At 34.5% G+C, this 25414-nt stretch overlaps 1 protein-coding gene across 1 annotated transcript in view; it reads left to right on the forward strand.

Annotated features, from left to right (window-relative positions):
• The window catches only part of DACH1 (dachshund family transcription factor 1), a 423371-nt gene that overhangs the window by 359155 nt on the left and 38802 nt on the right, over positions 1-25414 (forward strand). The window contains exons 7-8 of the mRNA XM_027590972.2: positions 14994-15145; positions 24616-24763. Coding sequence (XP_027446773.2) covers positions 14994-15145; positions 24616-24763 — 300 coding nt within the window. The remainder of the gene's footprint in view (positions 1-14993; positions 15146-24615; positions 24764-25414) is intronic.

Consider the following 25414-nt stretch of genomic DNA (forward strand, 5'->3'; position numbering starts at 1 on the left):
CTGTATGGAATTTGCTATTCATATATAAATATTTCCAGAAAGACTAACTTCCAATTTGGCTGATTTACCAACTGAACCAATTGGCGAGATATATTCATATTTTTGGGTTAACCTGGTTTCCTAAAAAGTCTCAGTGAAATTTATAATTAAATATAACAGTTCTGAGAATGATTTTGGTAATGAAGGCAATCATTTTCTCTGGAGTATCATATTTTTGAATCTGTTGTTATGCTAGGCACTGTATTCAAATTTCTGTGGAGAATTTGTATCCTGTCAAATGAAATTTAGGAAATAGATTTTAGAAAATATTATAAGAGAAACAATGAGGATACTATATTTGTGATGATTCCCAACTAAAAGGAAGTGACTCCAATATACATTGTCCTCCATAACTACTGTCCTGAGCCATCCTAGCTGGGAACATGTCAGAATCTTGAGTTATGTGTGAGTTTTGAAAGTGCATATAAATATACCCTTTTTTACTTGTTTCTTGTTATGGTATTTCTTTAAATTTTCTTTTTTTCCTTAAATTTTCTAATATAAAATGATATTAAAGGGCAATGGGAGTTTTTCACATGTATCAAGAAACCAGGAGTGAAACTTGAATGTTTGGTTTGGTTGTTCAAATAGGAAGCACTTCCTAATAAAGTTGAATATTTTAATTGTTTTCAAATTTTCCATTAGTATTAAGTTTATTTATGAAATCATGTTTCAGTACATATGCTACTTATAATTTGTTCATCTTAAAGTATATGAGACAAAATAGAAGTAGTAAAACTTTCAGGTTCTCTCTGGGTTTTTCATTCTTTTGAAATCTTATTATATGAGGACAAGGAGTAAGTAATGAAAGATAATTTATTATGACAAAAAATAAACCTATTTATATTTGCCTAAAGCTTCTGGTGATAGTTTTTAAAGTAAATTAATTATCTAAATATAGAATAGTTACTGACTGACTAAATATGGAAGAGTTCTACTTACCTAAATACCCATATGTTCCTAGAATTTACATAACTATGTGCACGTGTATACAGTCATGTGTATACACATGCATGTATATAAAATATACTTTTCTTTGAGTTTCCTTCAGATACATTAGATACTATAGGGTTATTTTATCTATAATAATGTAACTTATCTCAGTCCCTCTTCATATGTTATTAAGAAGAATCTTTAATATATATGCTTATAAACGAGAATTCTGAGTAAAACTAAATACACAGAAATGGCCTGAGAGATTAACTTATTTCATTTCGAAACACTTTTTAAACATTTATTCCCTCTACACATATTGCTTGAGAGCCTAGTAAAGGCAAAGTGCCATTTGAGGTAGAGGGAACACAATACCAACATATAGAGAGGAATTTTATTCTTAAGGAGCTTGTATTTAATTAGGAAAGATTAACAATAAAGAAATATACACGAATATATCAAGTAGCTATAATGCTAGTGTGATTTGAATTGAACATGTCAGGAGAATGAATGGTCACATGGGCATATAAGGCTAAAATAGTTCTACATTCTCATGAGACATACACGGTTATAAAAAAGTGCCATTTCTGCAAGATATCAGCCATACCCAAATGGTTCCTGACCCTGGTGGGCCACAACCTCATGTCTGGCCTACAGGAGCTCCTGCAATTCTGGCCCCCTTAACTTCTCTGACACCTGCACCAGTCACCTCTTCTCACGTTCACTGGGCCTCATCCACACTGCCCTTCCTCGTGTGCCTTAACACGTTTCCTTTCCAGCTAAGATTTTTCTTTTAAGTCCAATTTTTCAATTTTATTATTTTTTTTAGTAGGCTCCACTCCCAGTGTGGAGTCCAATCGTGGTATTGAACTCACAACCTTGAGAACAAGACCTGAGCTGAAATCAAGAGTCAGATGCTTTTTTTTTTTTAAGATTTCATTTATTTATTTGAGAGAGAGTGAGAGAGAGAGCACAAGCAGGAGGAGGGGCAGAGGGAGAAGCAGACTTCCCCCTGAGTGGGGAGTCCAAAGTGGAACTCGATTCCGGGACTCTGGGATCATGACCTGAGCCAAAGGCAGATGCTTAGCTGACTGAGCCACCCAGGTGATCCACAGCTAAGATTCTTGATCTGTGCTATGTCTTCCACCTTGAATGCATAAATTCTTTATGATGTAAAAAAAAATTCCTCAAAATGAATCTGAGGCATCCATGCTATTAGACATAGAAAAAATAAAGTAGAAGATAGCAGAAAATACTTTAATGGGCAAAAAAAAAAAAAAAAGATTGGTGTTTTTTAATCTGGAATTTAAGCAATTTTAACATTTCAAACAGTTTTTCAAATTAAATTTAAAAATAAGTGATATAAAGGAAAACTTAGGCAAGACGTCTCATTTCTGTATTCATTTTTTTACTTTTTGTGCCAACAGATTTTCTTAAATATAACACGTTTTTAAAGCTAGTAACAACAATTTTATAAATCTGACAATGTCATCTTTTTTCTTTGCTACAGAGAACAAGTGGTTATAAATTGGAAATCAATGTTTTAAAACTTATATGTAGTAAAAGTCCGGGAATTTGCATTATGTTTTAATGCTCTGAGAGTTGCAAAAAGCAGCTGTGCTGTTCAAGAATCCCCTTCTCACCAAGGGAAGAATGCTGACTTTGACATAAACATACACTCTTAACTTTTTATATTTCCCTAAATCCTAAAAATTAGTGCTCTCCTTTGCATTTTTATATGACGATGTTAGAAAGCAGTTAGTTTTAAAGGAAGAAGTCGTAAAATCTCATTAGGTAAAAGGAATATAAAGGTCATTTAGTTTAACCTCCTATCAATTTCTAGGGAAGAGTTTCTATAATATTCCTGACAGGATGCTTATCAGCCTTTGCCTAGACCCTCTGTCATGGTATACCCACTATTACCCAAAGCAGCCAACATCACTTTTATGCAGATGAATCAAATCTTAATGTTTTTTACACATGGTCACTAGTCCCTTTTCTGTACTGATAGCCATGAATATATTCACTCAATTTTTAAAAATTGGGGTTTTAAAATTTAGATTAAAATATCATAAATAAAATAGCATAACTACTTTTTTTATGCTGGATTAACATTTCTAAAAAGGCAACCCAAACTAAAAGCATTTTATATTATGTGTCTTTTCATTCATTCAGATTCCACTAATTTAAAATGTAGACTAAGCTCAGCTAAAATTTATGAGTATAAGAACAAAGGGCTTAACAAATTAACTAGTTTTGAAGGTAAATTATATCAGATATTCAACCAATTGATGATAAAGTTGTGTCATGTGCCAGGCAGGGAGGTTACACAGGTGAACAAGATGGACAGAGTACTTCCCTCACAGTTTTTCATATTACAGACACTTAAGGAAACAAAACTGCAAAAATAATTTTTTGGTTAGTATTTTCATTGAATTTGACCATTTCAAATAGTCCCGGTGAAATGTAGTAGTTAGTTGTTATGAATGGGAGGGAGAACATGAATTGGTTCAAACCAGTGAAGCTGAAGATATTGAGCTATTAGGTTATCTCCTCATCCACATGCCATGCTTTCCGTCTCAAGAGATTATGGCAAGGGAGGTAGGAAGAAAGTGATGTACTAAAACACACCTCTGGCTTGGAAAGAGTCATTATTTGTCATAAATTAGTAGACTTAAATAAGTTAATTTCTCTAGATCAGCAAGCTGATGTCTAGGGCGGCATCTCAGCAGCCTGGTACATGATACCTTACCAGAGCAGGGTAGTAGCCAAGAACTCCAGGAGCTTCTGGCGTGAGCATGGAGCACGCTGATGGAGTCACGGGGTGGGTGGGGCTAGTACTGGAAACCTAAACAAAATTCTTATGGTGGAAAGTGAGGCAAGTTCATGGCTAGGGTTGTATGATGAGGAAATTTGGGAGAAGCTTAATTGGAACAAGTGCAGAAGACAATTTGTGGCATATCCAAACTTGAAGCATAGCTGGTGGATGGGTAAGGCATGGGACCGGCTCTTTCTGAAGTGAAGCCCTTGGACAATAATTTTTGGTTTTAAGAGTCTTTAAGTAGGCCTTGCTCTTTTACCTCATGGAATGAATGTACCAGTTTAAAAGTGATACTTCCATGGTTAAATATTTCTCACAAAGTATAGACTTTGTCAGTATGGCTGACACTTGGTGAAGGTGTAGAGTGAGGAAATTTGTAGGAGATACCTGTATGGGCCACCTAAATTAGGGATGATATTAGTGTCTATTAAACTCATGGCCGGAGTTTTCTAGTCCCATGTGGTGAGAATCTGGAATTTCATTTCTAAGATAGGTATCTTTGATTAAAAAATGAACGATCACCAGTGTGACAGTGCTAATTGCCAATTTGGATGAATCTTGGCTGCCTTGGATGACCACTGGCTGGGTTTTAAGGAGTAAGTAAAGCCTTAATTAAGAAGGAAAGGGATAGAAATGTCTAAGTTTTCTTTCTAGTCTGAGATAAAATAATTATAAAATTGCCTTTTTTGGAACGTATGTCTCTTATACTCAAGCAAATTATTGTTACAGATAATTTATATTTTATTATTTGTATGTTTAAAGGCTCTGGAACAAGGCTACTTGGGTTTGAATTTGGCTCCTTTCCTTACTAGCCGAGTTATCTTGGCAAGTTAATTAACTTATTTTTACCTCTTTCTACTCATGTGTAAAATGAGTATAACACTAGTAACAATCTAACAGAATTATTGAGAGGATTAAATTAGTTAATGCATGCAAAATACTTAGAACATTGCTTTGCACACATAGAAAGCACCCAATATATGCTAGCTATTTTAATAATGCTGATGATCATCATCATACCAATACCTCTGACTTTTGAAAGAAAAATGAGTTAATAGAATTTTTACTGCATAGCATTATTTTTGTTAAAACTTTTTTTGTTGTAGAAAATTTCAAACAAGCATGAAATTAGTATAATGAACCACCCATATACCTACCCATCATATGGCTTTAATAATAACTTATGTTCTAAGCTCCTCCACCGGATTCCTCCTCTTCCCCAGAGAATTTTGAAGTCAATCCCAAACATATTTTACATAATCTGTAAATATTTTTTTCTTTATTTTCAGTGTGTATCTCTTAAAGATCAGGACTCTTGTCTTTAAATCACAATCATGTTATCATTACCACTCCTAAAATTCCTTAATATTTATTAAATATCCTGCCGTGTTTCACATTTCACCAGTTGTCTTAAATGTATGTATGTTTGTGGGTGTGCATACCCTTGCAAACATTCAAAATATTCTTTCCCTGTATTTCCTCTAAATTGACACTCTAACTTTCACTGAAGAAAGAAATGAGAATTTGCAAACTTGGGTTTGAAGAACTTTGGGTCAATCGCTTATTGGACTTCTTTTATCTGAAAAATGAAAACTTACACCAAATGATGTCCAAAGATATCTCACACTTTTTACCATTCCATGCTCATTTTAGTCTAAAAGCTATGTGCAAATCCAAGTAAGTAAATAATCCATGATACCAGAGCTCCTTCATATTTCCGGGGGATAACTTGGGAATTGTTCTGTTTTATTTACTTAGCAGAAGATTCATTTTCAGTGTGGAAACTCATAAATGAAACAGAGCAGGGCAGGGATGGCAAGAAGAATCCAGGATCTCAAAGTACGGCACTGTGTGAGGCTGCCCAATGCTCTCTTCTTTTACTCTTTACTTCTCTTCTGAAGTCATATTAATTTTGAAAAGGCCTTGAATTGATGTGACAACTCCTCCCCCCTACCCCCTGAAAATTCTCAAAGCACATTTCAGAAACTCATTTTTGGCAGATGTAAATTTAAGTAAATTGGCCAAGGTCACAGCACAATAAGGGCAGAGTTATCAAGGGAATGCAGTTTCCTGCTTTTTCCACCATCCATGAAATTAGAGTAACTCCACCCCTTAAAATGAAAGGGTCTACTTTTTTTTTTCTTTTGGAAATTATAAACGATGATTTGGAAATGTTTTTTACCATTAACTCAGGCTCTCAAAAGTGGTCTTTTAGGATTATGAAATGTTTGTGCACTATTTCAACTGCTCTTACTGTATATATTGCAACCAAGACAATTTGCTGCAAAAGGAGAGTGCATTTTTTGTTTGACCTGAACCATCAGATTTTCTTTTCATGCAGTGTGACATGATGAAGCAGCTATCTGTAGGAACAAAACTAGTTCACTTTCTATGGGCAAGCACAGACTGTAAAGTAGATTATTAAAGTACACCGAAATAGAAAATTAGATCAGAAGTGATGTTTTACTGTGAGGTCTTCTTTGGGCCTTATAAAATGAGAAAGAACTAACCTTGTTCTATTTCCGAGTCCTGAAAAAAGCCTCATAGCAGGCGTATCACCTTTAATTAGGTTTCTGCTTTTGGGAAGCATTTTACCAGCCCCCTTTCATTTATTTTTAATGATGTTATCACTAACAGGCAAACAGTCCCTTAATAAAACAAAAACAGTTTCTATATAAAGCCTGGTGTACATGTCCTGAGTCAGTCATCTAAAAACAAATGTTATGATTATTTCCGTTGTGCTCTTAGAACCCTTAATGGCCCTACTGTGTAGATATGCAAAACATCAACCGAGGAAATATAACCGTGTCTGTTATGCAGCTTTCAATAAATGTTTTCCCATATTCACTTGCAGTATCAGCAGTGAGGTTAAACCTACAGGGTCACAGAAAAGACAGAAAGGTCAATTAAGTGGATCTTTTCAGCATAGCCTTGGCCACCTCTTTCACAAACACTATGACTTATGACTTTAACAAACAAGCAGGGGTAAAAGCCACTGAAAATGTTTAAAAGGTAAGTGTGTGTGTGTGTGTGTGTGTGTGTGTGTGTGTGTGTGTGTGTGTGTGTGTGTGTGTGTGTGTGCGCGCGCGCGCGCATGCGCGCATGTGTGTTTAATGTTTGGTACTGTTCCATTTTGTTCCATTTTCTTCCCAAGCTGTGGGAAGAAAAAAAAATATATGCATAGCTATCAGAGTCCTTCATTTCATTCTTCTCAGGTGCAGAGTTAGTGAGGAGTTTGCTGTCAAGGCCATGTTTGGAAATATTAAGGTATAGCTTGATAGTTTCCTTCATACACAGATTTTTGAAATACAAATGTAGAATAGCCAGAAATTAAAGACTCTCTTGAGAATAATGGTCGCAAATAGGCTTTCCCTTTAAAACTACAAAGTTTCTTCAGAGCACTTAGGATCCCTGCTTTCCTTGGAAGGTTGTCCCTGCACATTTTCCTTATACAACCGCTTGACCTTCTCTTGTTTAAATCTTTCCCAATATTCCATCTCCTTTTCTAGTGCCATGAAATTTTATTTTTCTCCACTCTGATCTCAACTTGCGTCATCTAAATATAATCTCTTCTTTTTCTAAATAACCACTGGGTGCTATTGGAATCAATCTTTTGGCACATGACCTTATTGAGATTATAATTGCATGCATTTTTTCTTTATCTTCCTAGAGCTTCCTCCTAACTCAACATAATGCCTATGAAATTGTCTTGTAATCAATTGAGTGGTTTTCCAATAGAAGGTATTTTTAGTTTTGCTGTCATGGATGTGGTGTAACCTCAGGGTGGGCGAGAGACTACATCCTTCTCATTTCTGCATTTTGTACTGTTCCAGCTTTTGTCTCAACTCATCTCATTCACATATTCCTTCAACAGACATTAACAAGTGCTTACTCTGGTTAGGGAGCTGAGATTCTATGTTCTATTTCTTCCTATAAGGAGTGGTCCCTGACTTCCATCAGCATCCCAAAGGTAAACTGACCAAAAGGTAATCCACTGATAAAGATAATTGCATATGTGTGCAATACATACTTTAAAATGCATTAAGTTAGGCAGAACTGTGGGTTTGGTGTATATTTCAGCATACCTGCAGCATCCTGCCAGACATGCACTTACAATGATCTCCTTTCCATATTAAATCCTTCCCTTCATTCACCCAAACTCAAAATCCACATACTGCTTCAAGTACATCCAAGGAAACTCTTAAGTGTTTTTATGCTTCTGACAGTCTATTTCTCCAAAATCTGTACTGTTTTCTTTCTGTGTAAGTCACCTTATCCATTTCCTCTAGGTCCTGCTGCCTGAAGAGAAGTTGATAAACTAGTTCATATCCTTTTGCCCTTTCTCCAGTTATTTCTATCCTAGTTAATTTTAACTGTTCGCTGAACTAATTCAGGGTTAGTTTGTATAAGGCAACTATAATAATGCATAGTAATAATTTTATTATCAGCATTATACATCATCATCACAAGCCTCATTAGAGAGAAAGAGTATGGAAGTCTCAAGCTTATGGTACAACCAGGATTCCCTCCATGGCACATTCAAACCTAGTTTACAAAAGGAGATGTGTAATACATTTAGTTATTTGTTGCTTACTGATAGTTTATTAGTATTTTATATTTTACAGAACACTTTCATATACATAATCTAATTAGATTTAAGGTATAATCCTTTGAGTCTGTAATCATCTCTTTCGTAAATAAATCAAATGAGGCTCATAGACTATAAGAGATGAATATTTTGCTCTACTATTTGCTAATAGTTGCTAAAGTCAGGACTTGAACTCACACTTTCTGAATCTAGCCTGGCTTGCTTTTCACTTTACCATAGCTGTATCCAGAATTTGAAAAGTGGACTTAAAATTAAATACAGGAAATTAGCCTCATTCTATCATACCCCTGGATATTTTATAAGAATTGAAATAGATACATGAAAGTCATGCAAATAAATTTTAATGTGATATTTTGGAATTCCTTATTTCATGAGAAGATGAAAATAGAAAGGAAAAGATTTACATGACCATTTCTAATTTAAGATTACACTCTGGATCACATTATTCAACTTTATTATTAGTTTCTGTTGCCAAATTAAACCCAGAGTCCTACAGTAGGAATGAACTAGGATTGAGGATATGGTTGAACTCAACTTAAATGACTGTGTTTTATGTCTGGATATAAGTTACAAAAAAATTTTAAACACCAATCCCTAATATTTTAGATTATCCATGCCTGTACTACAGTTGAATAATGTGGCTGATGAGTTTACAAAAACACCAATAAATTTAACTTTCTATATAACTGTGATGGAAATCTATCAAAATGGCAAAGAATTCATATTTTTATAAATAACTATTCATAGAGATTACCATATTCTCTAGAATCTTTGTCAACATTTTTTTTTACTTTTCCGGTACAAAAAATATAATATTTGCAATTTAAAATCCCAGATCACTTGTAAACATTAAATATGGAGACTTTTTTTATTTAATAATGTTGTTATCTACTTTACATCAAAATGAATAAATGTGAATTCCCTTGGAACGCATGGTTTTCTAAAAGTGAACATTTTTCTACTTGGAATTTATGATGTAATAAAAGACATCAGACACAAAAAGACACACACACACACACACACACACACACACATACACACACACACACACAAGAACTTGAAAGGGAATATATAATTCAAACCCAAAGGGATTAGTTATGAAAATAACAACTGAGTTAGATTTTATTAACAGGAAAGAAAACATTTTAAAAGTAGAGGCCCATTATTTTTTTAAACAACATTGTTCCTTAGGATATCCTGCTAAATTGTTATGCATGATAAGATTGGATGGAAAAAAAAGCTGTCCTACAGAGGCATCAATCTTACTGATAGTCATTTATTGATACGTGACTTAAACTATGAGGAGAATCATGAGATGGAATGATGAGAAGAAAGAAATATCGTTTTTCATACTTCATTGATTTTGGAATTTTAAACACATTTTCTTGTCATCGTTTTTATCTTGCCCATCATATTCTAATTGATGTTAATTGATTGTATGGTGTTATATCTGTCATTATATTTCTTATATAATTATAAAAATGGTCATTGGTATTTTTTCTGGTCAACAGATGAAATCATGTGTGAGATGGTAACGTGTGTGCTTCTATTTTCTTTTAGAAAGTCACCGTGCTTCCCTGTAACTGAATTAAAATACAAGAAAGATAAAAACCACTCTTTCTTAGGAATTTAAAAATAACAAGAACTCCTTTGAGAACTGGCATGACTACTAGTCCCCTATGGATATGGAGTACTTAAAAAAAAATTGTACCCTAGTTAATGCAGCTTTCAAAGTGCTTCCTTTATTTTTAGGAGGACTCACCCTTCCCTGCATCTAATTTGCTGTACCGGGTATGGGGAGTACCTGCCTTATAAATGGTTGAACATTTTCTAATTTGATAAAATGAAGCAAGAAAACTTAAGAATCCTTGTAAAATGGAGTTTGTAAACCTAAATAATCAAGAGCTTGCTCTGAAATTTTGTGTTTTCTGTGACTCAATTCTTTTCCAATCAATATAGGCAAAATCTCCAGTCAGTACAAGTGAAATGTCCACTCAACAAATTTTTAACATTTTTTTAGGAAATAATAGAGAATGTGGAATTTAAGATTTGCATGACACTAGAGTTTGTCCCATTCAAACTGCTATTTTTTTTTAATTTGAGGAAACTGAAGCCTGAAGAAGTTGTTATATGTCCAAAATAGGTGATACTCACTGGACACTAAGTCATTTTCTTTATATATCCCAAAGTATACAGTGTTACACCCTGTTTTCGTCATCTATAGCCATGTAACAAATTATACCAATAATTAGTGGTTTAAACCATCAAACATTTAAAATATCAGTTTCTGTGGATCAGGATCTGGGTGCAACTTACCTGGGTGGTTCTGGTTTATGGTCTCTCATGAGGTTTCAGTTCTGTTGTCAGCTGGGGCTGTAGCCTCATCAAAAGGTTCAACTGGGCAGGGGGAATGTGCTTTCAAGCCAACTCATGTGTTTTTTGGCAGGCCTCAGTCCCTTGTCATGTGCACCTCCACAGGGTTGTCTCATGACATGGCAGCTGATTTTCCCCAGGGCAAGAAATGCAAGAGAAAAAAGAGAGAGAGACAAATGGAAATTATAAACTTTTTATAACTGAATCTTGAAAGTGACATCCCATCACATTTGTTTTTCTTTGTTAGATCTGACTCAGACTAAGGGGCAGGTTCTAGCTAGGATGTGAACACTAGGAAGGAGGAATCATCAGAGGCCATCTTAGAGGCTACTACATGTCTACCACAAGTCCAGAGAAAATATTCCCCAAGTACTTGTCAAGTAAATTAAAAGATGTATTAGTTATTTAACTCTTTCCAGTAAAATATCTCACATAATAAAATTGGAATATGAACTCTGGATTAAATAATAATATTCTGTGTATGTTATTCTTGCTGATTTTATACTTACTGTGGTCATATAAGAGTGTGTTCTTATACTTATGAAATATGCAGTGAAGTTTTAGGATTACAAAGGAAGATGGTTCAAACATATGCACACACACACAGAACAAGAGAGGGAGAGAGAGAAATAATTTAAAAGCAAACATGGCAAAATGCACACGATTGGTGAATTAGAGTAAGGAGTTGAATTAGTTTTCTAGGGCTGATTTAACAAATTGCCAAGAGCTTGATGGCTTAAAATAACGAACATTAACTTTCTAACTGGAGTTTTGGAAGACAGAGATCTAAAATCAAGGTAATAGCAGGGATAAGCTCCCTCCAAGAGGCTATAAAGGAGAATCCATTTCTTTACCTCTTGTAGCTTTTGGTGGCTATCAGCAGCATGCAATGCATTGACTATGGCTGGGAAATCCTGATCTCTGTCTCCATCTCCACTCTGCCTCCTTCTCTTTACTGTGGATCTCTTCTGTCTCTCTCAAGTCTCCCTCTGCCTTTCTCTTATAAGAACACTTGTCATTGGATTTAGCACCTATCCTAAACCAGGGTGATCTCCTCATCTCAAGATGTTTAATTTCATCACATCTATAAAAACCCTCTTTCCAAGCAAGCTAACATTACTAGGTTCCAGGGATTAGGCATGGACATGTATTTTAGAAGGTTACCAGACAACCCATTATAGGAGTATATAGAAATTCTTTGTACAATTCTTGTAACTTTTCCGTAAGTTTAAAATTATTTGAAAGCAAAATACTCAAGAACAAAAAAAAACAGATTACGTTGTCAAGTGCTGTAATAATCCAGAAAACATGGCATCTGACAAGCTTTCTTTTAAAGATAAAACTTAAAAATGTATGTACAGATATATCAAATTGGAATAAGGTGTTTTGTGAATTTGTGCTTCATCATCATTCACTGTTTGAAGTCAGTGGAGATTATGTAATGTCAAAACTCTTTTCCATGTTGTCTGGCCTCTCAAACATTTGCTTTAATCTTTGTAGAAAATTTAAGATATCAAAGGTCACTTGTATTTCAAAAGGAAGGGCTGTATTCTTAATTTTACTATCTTTATAGGAAGACTAAATGAGACTTTCTATGATGTTAATTGCCACAAGATGACAACTTTTTAGTAGGGTCTTGAAGCCCAAAGGAATATTTTTGTTTTGTGTTTGATCTTGATTAGTTTGTCTTCTTTTCAAAAATGTATATTGCTCTTAAGAATCACACTTTTTTTTTTCATTTCTTTAGTCATCATTGTGCCCTAAATTTGATTGTTTCTTAGCTACATATTGAGTTAAAGTGGTTTTATGCAGTATCTCTACTATATAAAATGATAAATGAATGAATCCAATCATCTAAGTCTATACCAAATTGTAGTTGAAACCATGAGGACTAAGGTGAGCATTCCATTGAAGCAACTGCAGAAAAAATATCACACACACACACACACACACACACACTAACATACATAGAACAATTTTAATCCTATATTGGGAAAAACGGAATAGCTAATGGAATAATGATGGAAGACAAAATATTTTACTAACTGTAGGAATTGACTACTTAACATTTGGGATCAGTCACTCCAATCCAGGTAAGCTACTTGAGGCTTGCAGATTGCGTTTTTCAGCATTCTATCCTCAGCGCCTAGCATATTGTTTATGTAAAGTAAATATTAGCTACGTAAATGTATGTATCATGAGTGATTTTACAAATTAATTCACACAACAGCCAAACATAGTCAAGCATAAATGTGTTGAATTTAAATCAAACAGTCACGGGGATGATGGAACTTACAATCAAATGTGTGTGCGTATATATGTGTGTGTGTATACACATTCATACGGCTCTTTTTTCTTGGACATTCTTTAAAGAATTGTGGAATCAGTCCCTAAAGCTGAAAGCAAACTCAGCTGGTCATCTGGTTCTATGCCTTTCTTCAAGAGACAAGTAATTATTATCACCATGATCTATTAAGCCACATTTTCTTTAGCATGTGACAGCTAAGGTGATGCTGATCGAAAAATATTGCTCTCCATTCTTAAACAATTTCACATGCACATAGATGTTTAACAAGCGCCTTTTTGGAGCTATTATGAGAAAACACTAGCAGCCTTGGTCTGGAGGAATAATTTATGACAACTAGGTAAAGGGTATCCAAGATCATCTTGATCACATTAACCATGCAGTAGCCCCACCCCTGCACTGAAGTCTTTCTCTAACCCTGGTGACAAAAGTGATAAAAAAAAAATAACGACACAGTGAGTCCTCCTTTAGCTACTCACAACGTTGCTTCTTCTACTACCTGCTGCCTCAGATCGCCTGTCAGTAAGTGAACAGGAAAGGGAGTGGAAGGAGAAACTGCAGAGGAGTGAGTGTGAGCATGAGAAGAGAGGCAGTTAATAGAGGGCTTGTGTCACAAACTCTCCTCCCCAACCTTTCTTCCCTTTTGGTTTGTTAACTAGAAATGTGGAAAGGTGAGGGAGATGAATTTAACTTGTTCTGACATTAGTTAGAGACAGAGAAGTGTGGCTACTTCCATAATATTTCTGCCCCAGAGAGAGGTAATTGGAAAACGTGTTGTGTGGTTAGGTGTTGTAATGAAAAATAAAGGAATGATCGAGAACAGCGGAATCAAATTATAAGCATAAAGGCAAGTGTGCTGAAGTTTTTAGCCACTTGCAAAATTGAGAGATACTATCAGGACTGTGCAAATACATTGCTCTGATTAATTTTCCTGAGGTGAAATATGAAAATATTTATAAAATTGAGAATCCTGCCATGAATAAAATTTTCTCCGTGATATAATAAACTAAAATAAGCCATAAGGTGTATCTATCTTAAATGAAACTGTAAAAATGTTTAAATAATAAAGAACTAATGAAAAGATTTTACTGTGAGAGTAAAAAGAATCCATATCGGGACATTACTCTAGGTTGCTTAAAATATTAGAGAATATTCAATAAACAAAGTAAAGATTAATTTATCTTAGAGGGTTTTATATTTGATTTTCTAAATATTGTTACGGAAGTTGCATTTTATTACCTTTTCTTTAGACTCCTTTTTCATGTATAAAGGGCTAGTTTTTCAATATGAAAGTAAAAGGTATTCAGGGTCAAAGGAATTAGATCTTTAGTTTTAATGATATTGAATAATTCAGTTTTATTTTAGGGAGAATATATTTGATTCCAGTTTTTCTTGTCATTTGTAAAATGACAAATTTCAATTGTGCATTCTTTTATAGATTCCTTAAGAGTGTATTTGAACAAATCATTGATATAAAGGAAGGGTTAATTGAGAAATAAACATACTAATATACAAAGCATTTCTTTTATATGAAGCTCTAGAAATATTCTATTGTCAATCCAAACAGAACAAACTAAAATGAGATAATTGGGAAGGTGCCCATAAAGTCAGCCTGTGTATATTATCACAACTATATGTGAGATAATATTTGTTTTAAAAAGATTCTACGGCACTGTAAACTCAGTCTCATTAGAGACTGCATTTAAAAGGCTTATAAAGTTACTCATTAATGTTATCTTGTTGTATCTCCACAGCTTTTTCATTAAAGAAAATTCAGCAGAAAGCATTTTCTCCTGATAGCAGGAACCAATTTGCAATAAATGTTCTGGAAACCACTAGGGAAGCCATTACTGAGGTCTAATAAAAACAGACAAGCGTAACTTGTTCTATATTTTTGTTTCAATCACATACAGATGAGACCCCGCTTTCCACACCAACCGCAAGAGACAGCCTTGACAAACTTTCTCTAACTGGGCATGGACAACCACTACCTCCAGGTTTTCCACCTCCTTTTCTGTTTCCTGATGGACTGTCTTCCATAGAGACCCTTCTGACTAACATACAGGTAGGCCTTTTTGTAATCTGGAAGGTAGGAACGTGGAAGATCCAGCTGTAGATTTTTCCCAAATTCATACTATTCCAACTTAATCTGTTCATGGAATTGACAGAACAATGGCATTGGACTTTTCCCAGCAATTTAAGATTTTAAACTTGCTACACTAAACAAGTTGGTTTAGAAATACTGATATATGTATATTCAGCCTTAATAAAAGCTTCGATGAAAATGACCTGGGATTTGAAAAATTATTCTGCCTAAATGTTCTCCTTATTGCCAACTGATGGGAGGAATCTAACTGTTTAAGTTTGTCTGATTTACTCAACAACGGCACACCAGTTCTAATAAATATTTAGTTATTTTTAAACTGCTGGCCTGCCAGTGAGGAAATGATATGTTTAGTCACTTAGAATATGTCTAATATAAAAGAATCCAAAAAATCCCTTCTTTCGTAAATAAGTTTGTTTCAGTTAATAGGGTTTCTTCAAAGAATAGACTTCAAAAAGCTATACAAAACTTTCCACGGATTTCCTATGTAGTCCTCAGGATGTATATTTTACGTACAGTACATTATGAATCAAAAATACTTACAGTTAACAATAACATAGAGCATGGAGCCAAAGTAATAAGCGTGTTTGGGATACAAGAAAGCATAATTTTCTTGCCCACACATGAAGCGATCATGTGGACCCCAGATGGAGATTTTGGCCATCTACTTCTCCCTGTTTGGAGTAGCTAATAATAAGAATGTGCTTGCAGATACTCTGCTGTTAATTTTTTTTTTATTTTTACTCTAGCACTCGATTCTTCGTGATATTTTTCTATACACATTTCCTACCATATTACACTTTCTCCCAGTAGAAATGTAATTAATTTTATTTACCTCTCCGAGGACATAACAGAAGGCCTTTAATGTAACATATCTTCTCATCTATTAATGTGGCATTTTTAATACTAATGTAATTAGTCTCCAGAACTGTATTCAACTTTAAGGTTTTATATCTCAGTAATTCAAATAAATCATCAATCTAGCCTAAACTTAATCAAGGCCAAATAGTTGATTATATTTTAAAATAAACATAGACTTTTTTTCTAAATTTGACCCATATTATTGTTTTTTTAATGAGGTAGAATTTTTAATGAATTTCTCTTTTGTGAAATTAAATGATTTCAGAAAATATCCCTCAACATTTCCGAATTTACAGTCTGAAAGGAGGGAACAATTAATTTTGTTATGTTAACAACTCCGAATGAAGCAAAGAAAAAGCTAAGGGTTTACTTAAAATTCTCTATCCAGGTGTATGTATCTTCATTAACTAAAACGTCTTTAAGGAGGAAAGTGGTCATTTAACTTTAATTTCAGTGGAGAAAACATTTCTGGGTTTCATCAGTATAAACCAGCTTGCTCATCTGAAAAGTGGGTTTACACATGGACTCTTGCATTTTAAGTCAGATACTGTCAGTTTGGGTGTATTTATCCACCAGCCTCCCCCACCTCCCCCACACCAGTATTACCCGGACTAGAGATGTATCTACATCACCTCAAACTGTAATTATTTCTTTAAAAAAGAAGAAGAAAAGAAAATCCCCGTTTTAAAATGTACAGATTTTAGACAAATATTTTATTGATGGTATCTCTAGATTTAATATACTCTCCTTTCTGACCTTTCAACCAGCCTTGTGGACATATTTTAGCAAGAGTTGATGATGGGACAGTAGTCAAGGCAAACTATTTATTGCTGGTCCCAAATCATAGGGATCTGGGTCCATAAAGTTAAAACACCTACAATAAGAATACTTTGTTAAAAATAAATTATGCTTGTCCATTTCGGTGTATTCATGTATGTGAACATAAGGTAAAATAAAAATTAGAAATCTTACTGAGTTCCACGCAAAGGAAGACACACACACATACACAGTACATGCATACATACTAATAAGCATGTACACATATATACACACCCACATATATATGGGATTTATGTTTAGTAATGGTTTCACATCATTTTTTAAAAATGCTAGTTCTTTTATTATTGCCACATTTATTGAGTTATAGTAATATCCTAGGAATGGTATAGAATTGTTTAAGTAGTCATGACCCTGGCTTATTGGGCATACAGTATAAATGTGTTTGCTGTCCAAATTCTAATTTGGGTAATTACATTCTGCCTATCTCAATTTTCTCTGCAATTTCAATTATATGTAATGGGGTTCTCTGCTTCCTACTTCAAAATGGTAACATACTTTTTGTGTGGTAAACTTAAATCTCCATCTTTCTTTTGGAGCTATTTTATCAGGATGGCAATGAAAAACATTTGAGTTAAAAATGTTTGCATGTTTCAAATCATACAATGCCATATATGAAATTAAAGCTTTATTTTGTATACTTACTATTTTAATTAAACCTAAGACATCGGGTCATATTTAAATTTAATGTATCGAGGTCTCTTTTTTCTTACAATTAATGACCAAAAGCCCTTCAAAAAAATGTCTTTAAGTGTTTATTGTTCTAATATTAAATAACTTATAATTTGATAAATCTCAATTTTAAAATTTGTAATGGTTGGTACAGATGTTCTTGCCATGATATATCGAAATTGAATTTTCATAAATGTTTTTTTCTTAGTGCTTTAAAAGAAGACCTGTAGAAAAATACTACATACTAGTATTTTTAAATATACTATATATACTATACATACTAAATATATATATCTAAAGTGTAGTAATTTCACTTTAGTGAGTGATATGGATTCATTCCAGGTTTTCCTTTTTGGGATTTTTTTTTTTTTTAAGATTTTATTTATTTATTTGAGAGAGAGGGAGAGTGCAGAGGGAGAGTGAGAGGGAGGGAGAAGCAAACTCCCCGCTGAGCAGGGAGCTTGATGCGGGGCTCAGTCCCAGGACCCTGAGATCATAACCCTAGCCGAAGGCAGATGCCCAACCGACTGAGCCACCCAGGTGCCCCAACTTTTTGGGATTTTTAAAAATTTTATTTTATGTGGAATTTTGTTTTTCTCAATGTGGGCAATCTTTTATTATGCCTTCCCTACTCAAACATGTCCAAACTCACTCCCTATGAGATTTTAGGTGAGGAAACTAGAATTTTAGTGTCAATTTACTGAATGTGACCCCTTCGAACATTGGCTACCCAATTAACAAATACACTTAAGGGGGAACTTTATTCTCAATCTGAGCTTTCATGCTGTAAATTATCACTACAATCTGTTTTTACATAGGATTGGGAACAAATAAATTACATTGTTTGTCTTATAAGAATTATTTAAAATGACTTACAAATATTAAAATAAGAATAGTTAAAAAAAGAAAAGTAAAGTAAGGTAGGGAATATAAAACTTAGTTATGGGTAAGGTTAGCATTGAAGATATATGCCATGAGGGGTATATGATAGGAGTTTGGTTCATTACGATTTGTCTATTTGGAGGAATTAAATAAAGGAAGACCTAAAAGGATTGTTAAAACCACAGTAAGTGGCAAGTCACAGATTGAATCACATGGTCTAATAAATAAACATAATACAACTATGGTACTTAGGAAGTACTCTCTAATTTTTGTGTTTGACAAAAGAAAATGAAGAAGAATCTGACTTAGTACTAAGACCAAAACACTCTGATTATACATCTTCCAGTCTTTACATTTCAATGTCATGGCCAATGATGTTATATTTTATACATTTAAAAGAAGCTAATAGTTTTGTATTTGCATTTTTAATACATCATTTTAATTATAACAGAGTTAGACAAAATACTTAGAGGAGGAAACTTTCAAAAAGATAAACAACAAAATAGGACATTGGCTTCAAAATATGGGTAGACTAGGATCAGATATATTGGTGTTATATCTTTTTATGTTTAATCATACTTACATATTCTTTTTTTCTCATTACCAATTTGTGAAAAGAGTTCATTAAAATAAAACAAAACAGTGAAATATATCCAATATTCTAAACACAGTTTACTCTGATGAAGAGAATAGCATTAATCTCTTAAAAGTCTGAACTATATACCATACTTAAGGTATATTATATATCATAATGTATATTGTATATCATAACAATAATAATGACAATAGTGAGAACTAATATTTATTGAACAATCTTAATGTCTCGTTACATAGGAAAAATACTCCTGTGTGTGTCTTCTGCTCTCAATATCTTACTGCAACATCACTTCACTTCGGACACTTCTGCTCACCAAATGTCTGGTAGTTAATTTCCACACCAAGCAATTCTGCAACACCGGCAGGATTCTCTACAATTTAACTCAGTTCTGACACTGTCTACCTGGAGATAGCCTCAGATCTCATAGCTTCAGTCCCACAAGATTGCCCCCTACCCAAACGTCAGATGCCAGTTGCAAGTCCAGGTTGTAATCTTGGCTACCGACCAACCGGCTATTGATCAGAGGTTCCCATCACCCCCTTCTCGGGTTCAGTTAATTTACTAGAGCAGCTCACAGAACTCAGGAAAACATTTTACTTACTAGGTTACAAGTTTATTATCAAGGGTTATAGCTCAGGAACAGTCAAGATGGCAGAGATGTATAGGGCAAGGTATGTGGGAAGGGGTGCAGAGCTTTCGTGCCTTCTCTGAGCATACCACCTCCCCAGTACCTCCACAGTTTGACCAACCCAGAAGCTCTTTGAACTCTGTCCTTTCGAGTTTTCACAGAGGTTTCATTATTTAGGTATGATTGATTAAATCACGCACAGTTGGTGATTAATTCAACCTCTAGCCCCTCTGTCTTCCCAGAGGTGCAGGGTGGGGGTGGGGGGGTGGAGGGGAGCAGGGCTGAAAGTCCCAACCCTGAGTTGGTTCCCCTGACAACCAGATTCCAACCATAGGGCTTTCCAAAAGTCACCTTATTAAAATAAACTCAGGTGTAGTTGGGCGGGGCTTATTACGGATATCAAAAGACACCCATTTCATCTTTTCGCTCTTATCACTTAGGAAATTCCACCCATTGTAGGATCTTTGTGCCACAATTGGGATGAAGACCAAATATGTTTCTTTATTTTTTTTTTTAATTTTATATATTTATTTGGGAGAGAGCAAGAGCTAGAGAGAGAGCATGAGCAGGGGGTAAGGGCAGAGGCAGAGGGAGAAGCAGACTCCCTGCTGAGCAGGGAGCCTGATGTGGGACCCAGGACCCTAGAATCATGACCTGAGCCAAAGGTAGACGCTTAACCACCTGAGCCACCTAGGCACCCCCCAAATATGTTTTTATTATAAATCACAATATCTACAGTCCATCTCTATGCTAATTCTATATGATATTACATTGAATCATCTTTATAATCCTATATAGTGGATTTCATTGTCATCCACATTTTACAGATGAGTAAATGGAGGCAGACAAGTCTTTTGATCAAGGTTATGCAATGGTGGTGGAGTCTGGATTTAAACATAGGCAGGATAATTACAGAGCCCATGTTACTATATCGCCATACATGATCATATGAATCACAAGATGGATTTTATACCTGGAAGTGATTTTGAGGGAGTATCCATTATTGACCAATTTTTTGAGACCAAGAGCCATAACCATTAAACTAAGTATAGTTGTACCTTTTGTTATAAGAGCTTCTGTGAATGCGCATTAGTTGATACTGCTCTAGTATATATTTGTTTGTCTACAAAAGTTCCTGGATTCCAGGGATACTATTTCTTCTCATCCTGGAAAGAAGCATTAAAAGAAAAAAAATAAATAAGCTTGGGAGCTCTGACCTAAGCTTAGTTAATTTACTAGTTTGGGAATTTGGATAAGTCATCTGATCTTTCTGGACCTTGTTTTTTTCAGCTTTAAAAGGTTTTAATTAGAATGGGCAAATCACTGAAATACCCTTCAACTCAGGTATTTACTCTCTTTAGAAGCAAGCATTATTGAGCAGAATTTTGTCACATTAATTCCAGTGACACTCAAAGAACTTTAGTCACCATCTGATTCTGAAACAGTTTTTGTATAAAAAACAAATATGGCCAAGTAAGCTTTTAATCTAGGATCCAACCAGTAAATTAAGAAATGTTTCCTTCATATCAGTATTACTTTAACTTCTCTTATGCAAGCAGAAATTTGCACTTTCTAGGCTGTAGAAGTAGTTGAAAACTTGCTAAATCAATTACAATGCCCTTCTGAAAAGAAATATATATAGACTTGTTCTTTGGGAAGTGATTAAAATAATCTGATTTACAAGGTAGATCATTTTAGAAAATGAAAACATTTGTGTATATGACAATTATGCCTCACTTATGGGAAAGAAATTTGAGGCCAAACAACCATTGTCTCATAATTGCTATGCCATAGAGTAAGCTTAAAACACATTTCTTTAGAACTGTCATTGTTGAACATCATAACTGACCTCCCCCTAGAGAAAAATTCATGTTTTAAACCTTGTGTCTTTTGCTGTAATTCATCATCACAGAATTATCACAGAATTTTGCTCAATACTGCATGTCCACGTGAGACTCAGCATTTAGTGTGACCTTTGCATATGATCTACCTGGCAAATTTACAGAAGTTACACAAATCTGAAAGTACTATTATCACTGATGGTTAAAATGGTGTCCTAATGATTTGTAGACGTTGTGAACACTACTTGCTGTTGCTTTTCCCAGCCCCCCTGCTGCATTGAAATTTAATCGGTTTTCTGTATTTTTGCAGCGAAGCTGTCACGGGCAATAACATATTTTTGCATATGTATCAGTTTGGCTCTAGTGCAGATTTTTGTTCACACTGGACTCCTACTGATATGCACTGATTTAAAGTCTAAAAATGAAACTTAATTTTATATAGCTTATAAGTAGTCCCTGGAGGGTATTGGATCTTAAAGCTAGTATTTTTCAGACATAATCAGCAGGAATAGGTAATGTATTACCATTAGGGACATTAGCAGCAACTGTAACAAAAGAAAACAGTAAACATAAATGCTTTTTAGCAACTTCGTATGTTACAACAAATATTAATGTAAAATTACCAAATTAGAGTTGCAGTTTAACATTATTCAACATGTTTATTCATAATGATTGTTTCATATTTAAAGAACACCAAAATATTGTGTTTTGTCAGCCAAGGACAATAATAGTTTAATAGTAATTTATTTTAAACAGCTACTGATAATACAAACCAATCAACACATTAAGTGGTGCCAACATTGGCATCTTGCTAAATAATCTCTAGACATTGCACAGAGAGTACATCTTTCAAAGATAAGTCAACAAGAGCAATCAGAGCAGAAAATTAGAATTTGGTATCTTAGAATTAAAATACAGCTAAACTAAAGTTTTAATTGGGGTGATCTAAAAGGGCACTTGATGTAATGATCTCTTTCATTTGTTACTAATTGTTTGTTCCTGATGAAGAAGAAACATACACAGGAATGTTGCTGAATTAAGATGGCAGTTTCCTTAGCAGCTATGTTTTATCGTTAAAAACAAAAGAGTAGGGAGGGGCAAACAGCCATGTAGAAACCCTCCAGCTTGTTTCATTTCACAAGAATTACACCAGGAAATTCAGGGTCAGCTATAACAAACATGAAATAATTTATATGTGCTTGAAAAGAGAATAAAATGGCTTATGATAGTGCTCCATGGGTGAGCTGATCTAAGGGTACACCTCTATTGGGCTAACAAGTCAAGCCAGAGTGGAAATTCCCGGTCTGACTGCTTATGTTGTCTCCTGCAAGAAGGGTCCTGTCTTAGAGTGTATCTACAAATGGCACCAACTTCCACTTCATTTATCATTTCAGTTGAAAATTTTAGTCTCTATGGGGCACCTGGGTGGCTCAGTTGGTTAAGCATCAGACTCTTGATTTCAGCCCAGCTCGTGATCTCAGGGTTGTGAAATCGAGCCCCACCCATGTCAGGATCCACACTCAGTGCAGAGTCTGCTTGAGATTCTCTCTCTCCCTCTCCCTGTGCCTCTCTCCCTGCTTGTGTGCTCTCTCTCTCTCTCTCTCTCTCAAATAAATAAAATCTTAAAAAAAACAAAAAGGAAATTTCACAGACCAAGGCAAAATATCTTCTACTTCAAAAAGTTTTTGTATTGCTGAGCTGATAAGGATAGAAATTTTAGCTCTAATTTTTACTAATAATTTTCTAAAGGACTTTAGGAGAGAGCATGTGCAGAATACTTTTTCTTTGTTTTCTGTAATCTCATTTTCAAGAATCTCAGAATATTACAAAATTTTTTAATTAGCAAAGAGTAAATCAACTTCCATGTATATCTCTTATACAAGAGATTCCATCATCTATTGTATAAATAAACTTTATTTTTACCATATACTCTGGAGTTATACTGTCAAATAGTCCCCTAAAAGTTATTCTCAATTTATTATAACCATTTTAAATGACTTTTTAAAAAATAACACACTATTAAAACCATAGGTTTTGGATCCCTTACATATATTATATGCCTCAAGAAAAAATATACCAGTACTATAATTTCTGTTCAACAAATTTTTTAGAATCTACTATATGGTAGGCACTCTCTGGACTCTGGGTGACATAGTACCAAATGAGAGAAAGTGTCCCTGCCTCAGACAGTTTACATTTTAGTGCAGGAGACCTGGCATAAAGCGACAAACAAATACATGAATGACAATATTACACAGTCATGAATGATATGAAGAATTCTAAGGAGGGAATAACAGGAAGCCTATTCCAGATAGGGTGGTAAGAAAAGACCTTTCCTTTTTTTTTTTAAGAGTTTATTTATTTGAGAGAGAGTGAACAAGAGAGAGAGAGCACACAAACAGTGGCAGAGGGAGAAGCAGACTCCCCTGCTGAGCAGGGAGCCAGATGCTGGACTCGATCCCAGGCCCCCGGGATCATGACCTGAGTTGAAGGCAGATGCTTAACCAACTGAGCCACTCAGGTGTCCCAGAAAAGACCTTTCTTAAGTGGTGACTGAACAGAGGGGAAATGAAGTGAGGGCACGAGCCACATAAAAATTGGGAGGAAAAGCATTCAGGAGAACCGAAAGAGCAAAATCCCTGGTGCAGAAACCAATTTTCTTGAGAAATGGAAAGACGAGCATTGTGTCCCACGTGATCTCAGTAGGGACTGCTGGAGATTGAGCTCCAAGAGATAGGTGGGTCCTGCCAGGATCATTTGGGATTATGTAAACCATATCAGATCATCACTTGTGTCAGAGCTTCAGTATAATTTTCTTCTCGGTTCTTAATTTTTAGTATGCTTATGTGCTGCCCTCATTTAGCTTTAGATCTAGATATCTAATTAGAAGCAATTGAACCTGCATGGCAAAAACATTTGTCTTCCTAATATGGTTTAATTAGATTTAAAAATTTTGTGCTTTAGTTGAAGTACTTGTCCTAATGAAAACAGAGTGAATATATAAGAATGAAAGAATTTGGTAAGTTGGTTCTTGTTTAAACATGCTTTCAAGTAATGAATGAAATGTGCTTTGCTCCAAAATATTACAATTCTGAATGCCTTCTTTGTACAGGGGCTCTTGAAAGTTGCCATAGATAATGCCAGAGCTCAAGAAAAACAAGTCCAACTGGAAAAAACAGAGCTGAAGATGGATTTTTTAAGGGAAAGAGAACTGAGGGAAACACTTGAGAAGCAGTTGGCTATGGAACAAAAGAATAGAGGTATTTCTGAACTTCCAAATAAGTGTAATACTTTCTATAAAATATTTAACAGAACAATACTATGTTTGGTGATTTACTATGAGACTACAGCTTTTTTGTTAATTTACTTATAGCTGAGGTTCACAGCAGGATTTGAATCCTCGGCTCATTGTAATTTTTCATCTCCAGAGTATATATGATTTCTCCTCTGTTTGTACCTCAGGGAATTGAAATATATCTATTATATCATTAATCACATAATTTTTATTGCTCATAGAGCTTAACAAATAATTTTAAGATAAGAATGAGCTCTGATGACAGCCATGAAGAAAAATTTTATATTCATTCACAATTGCCCTTTGAAAAACTTAAGAGTTAAAGTCTTAAAGCTAAAATAGAAAATACTGATTATTCAAGCAAAACAGATTTAGTAAGATATTTATCAACTGAAATTGAAGACTGATGAATATCTGAACAAATGACCAAAGTTGAGTGTTTGTATAATTTTCTTTCTGAATGCCTCATTCTCATCCAACAAGGTCAAATACACATTAGTGTAGAAACCAATATGAATTTTTATTGGGTAAAAATAATGATATTACCAATGTATAAATTGCTTCTTTTAACACACTTTACAGCGCATGTATAGATAATTTTAAAGGTCATTCATAT

Source organism: Zalophus californianus, chromosome 3, assembly GCF_009762305.2.
Source record: "Zalophus californianus isolate mZalCal1 chromosome 3, mZalCal1.pri.v2, whole genome shotgun sequence".
NCBI classification, from domain to species: domain Eukaryota; kingdom Metazoa; phylum Chordata; class Mammalia; order Carnivora; family Otariidae; genus Zalophus; species Zalophus californianus.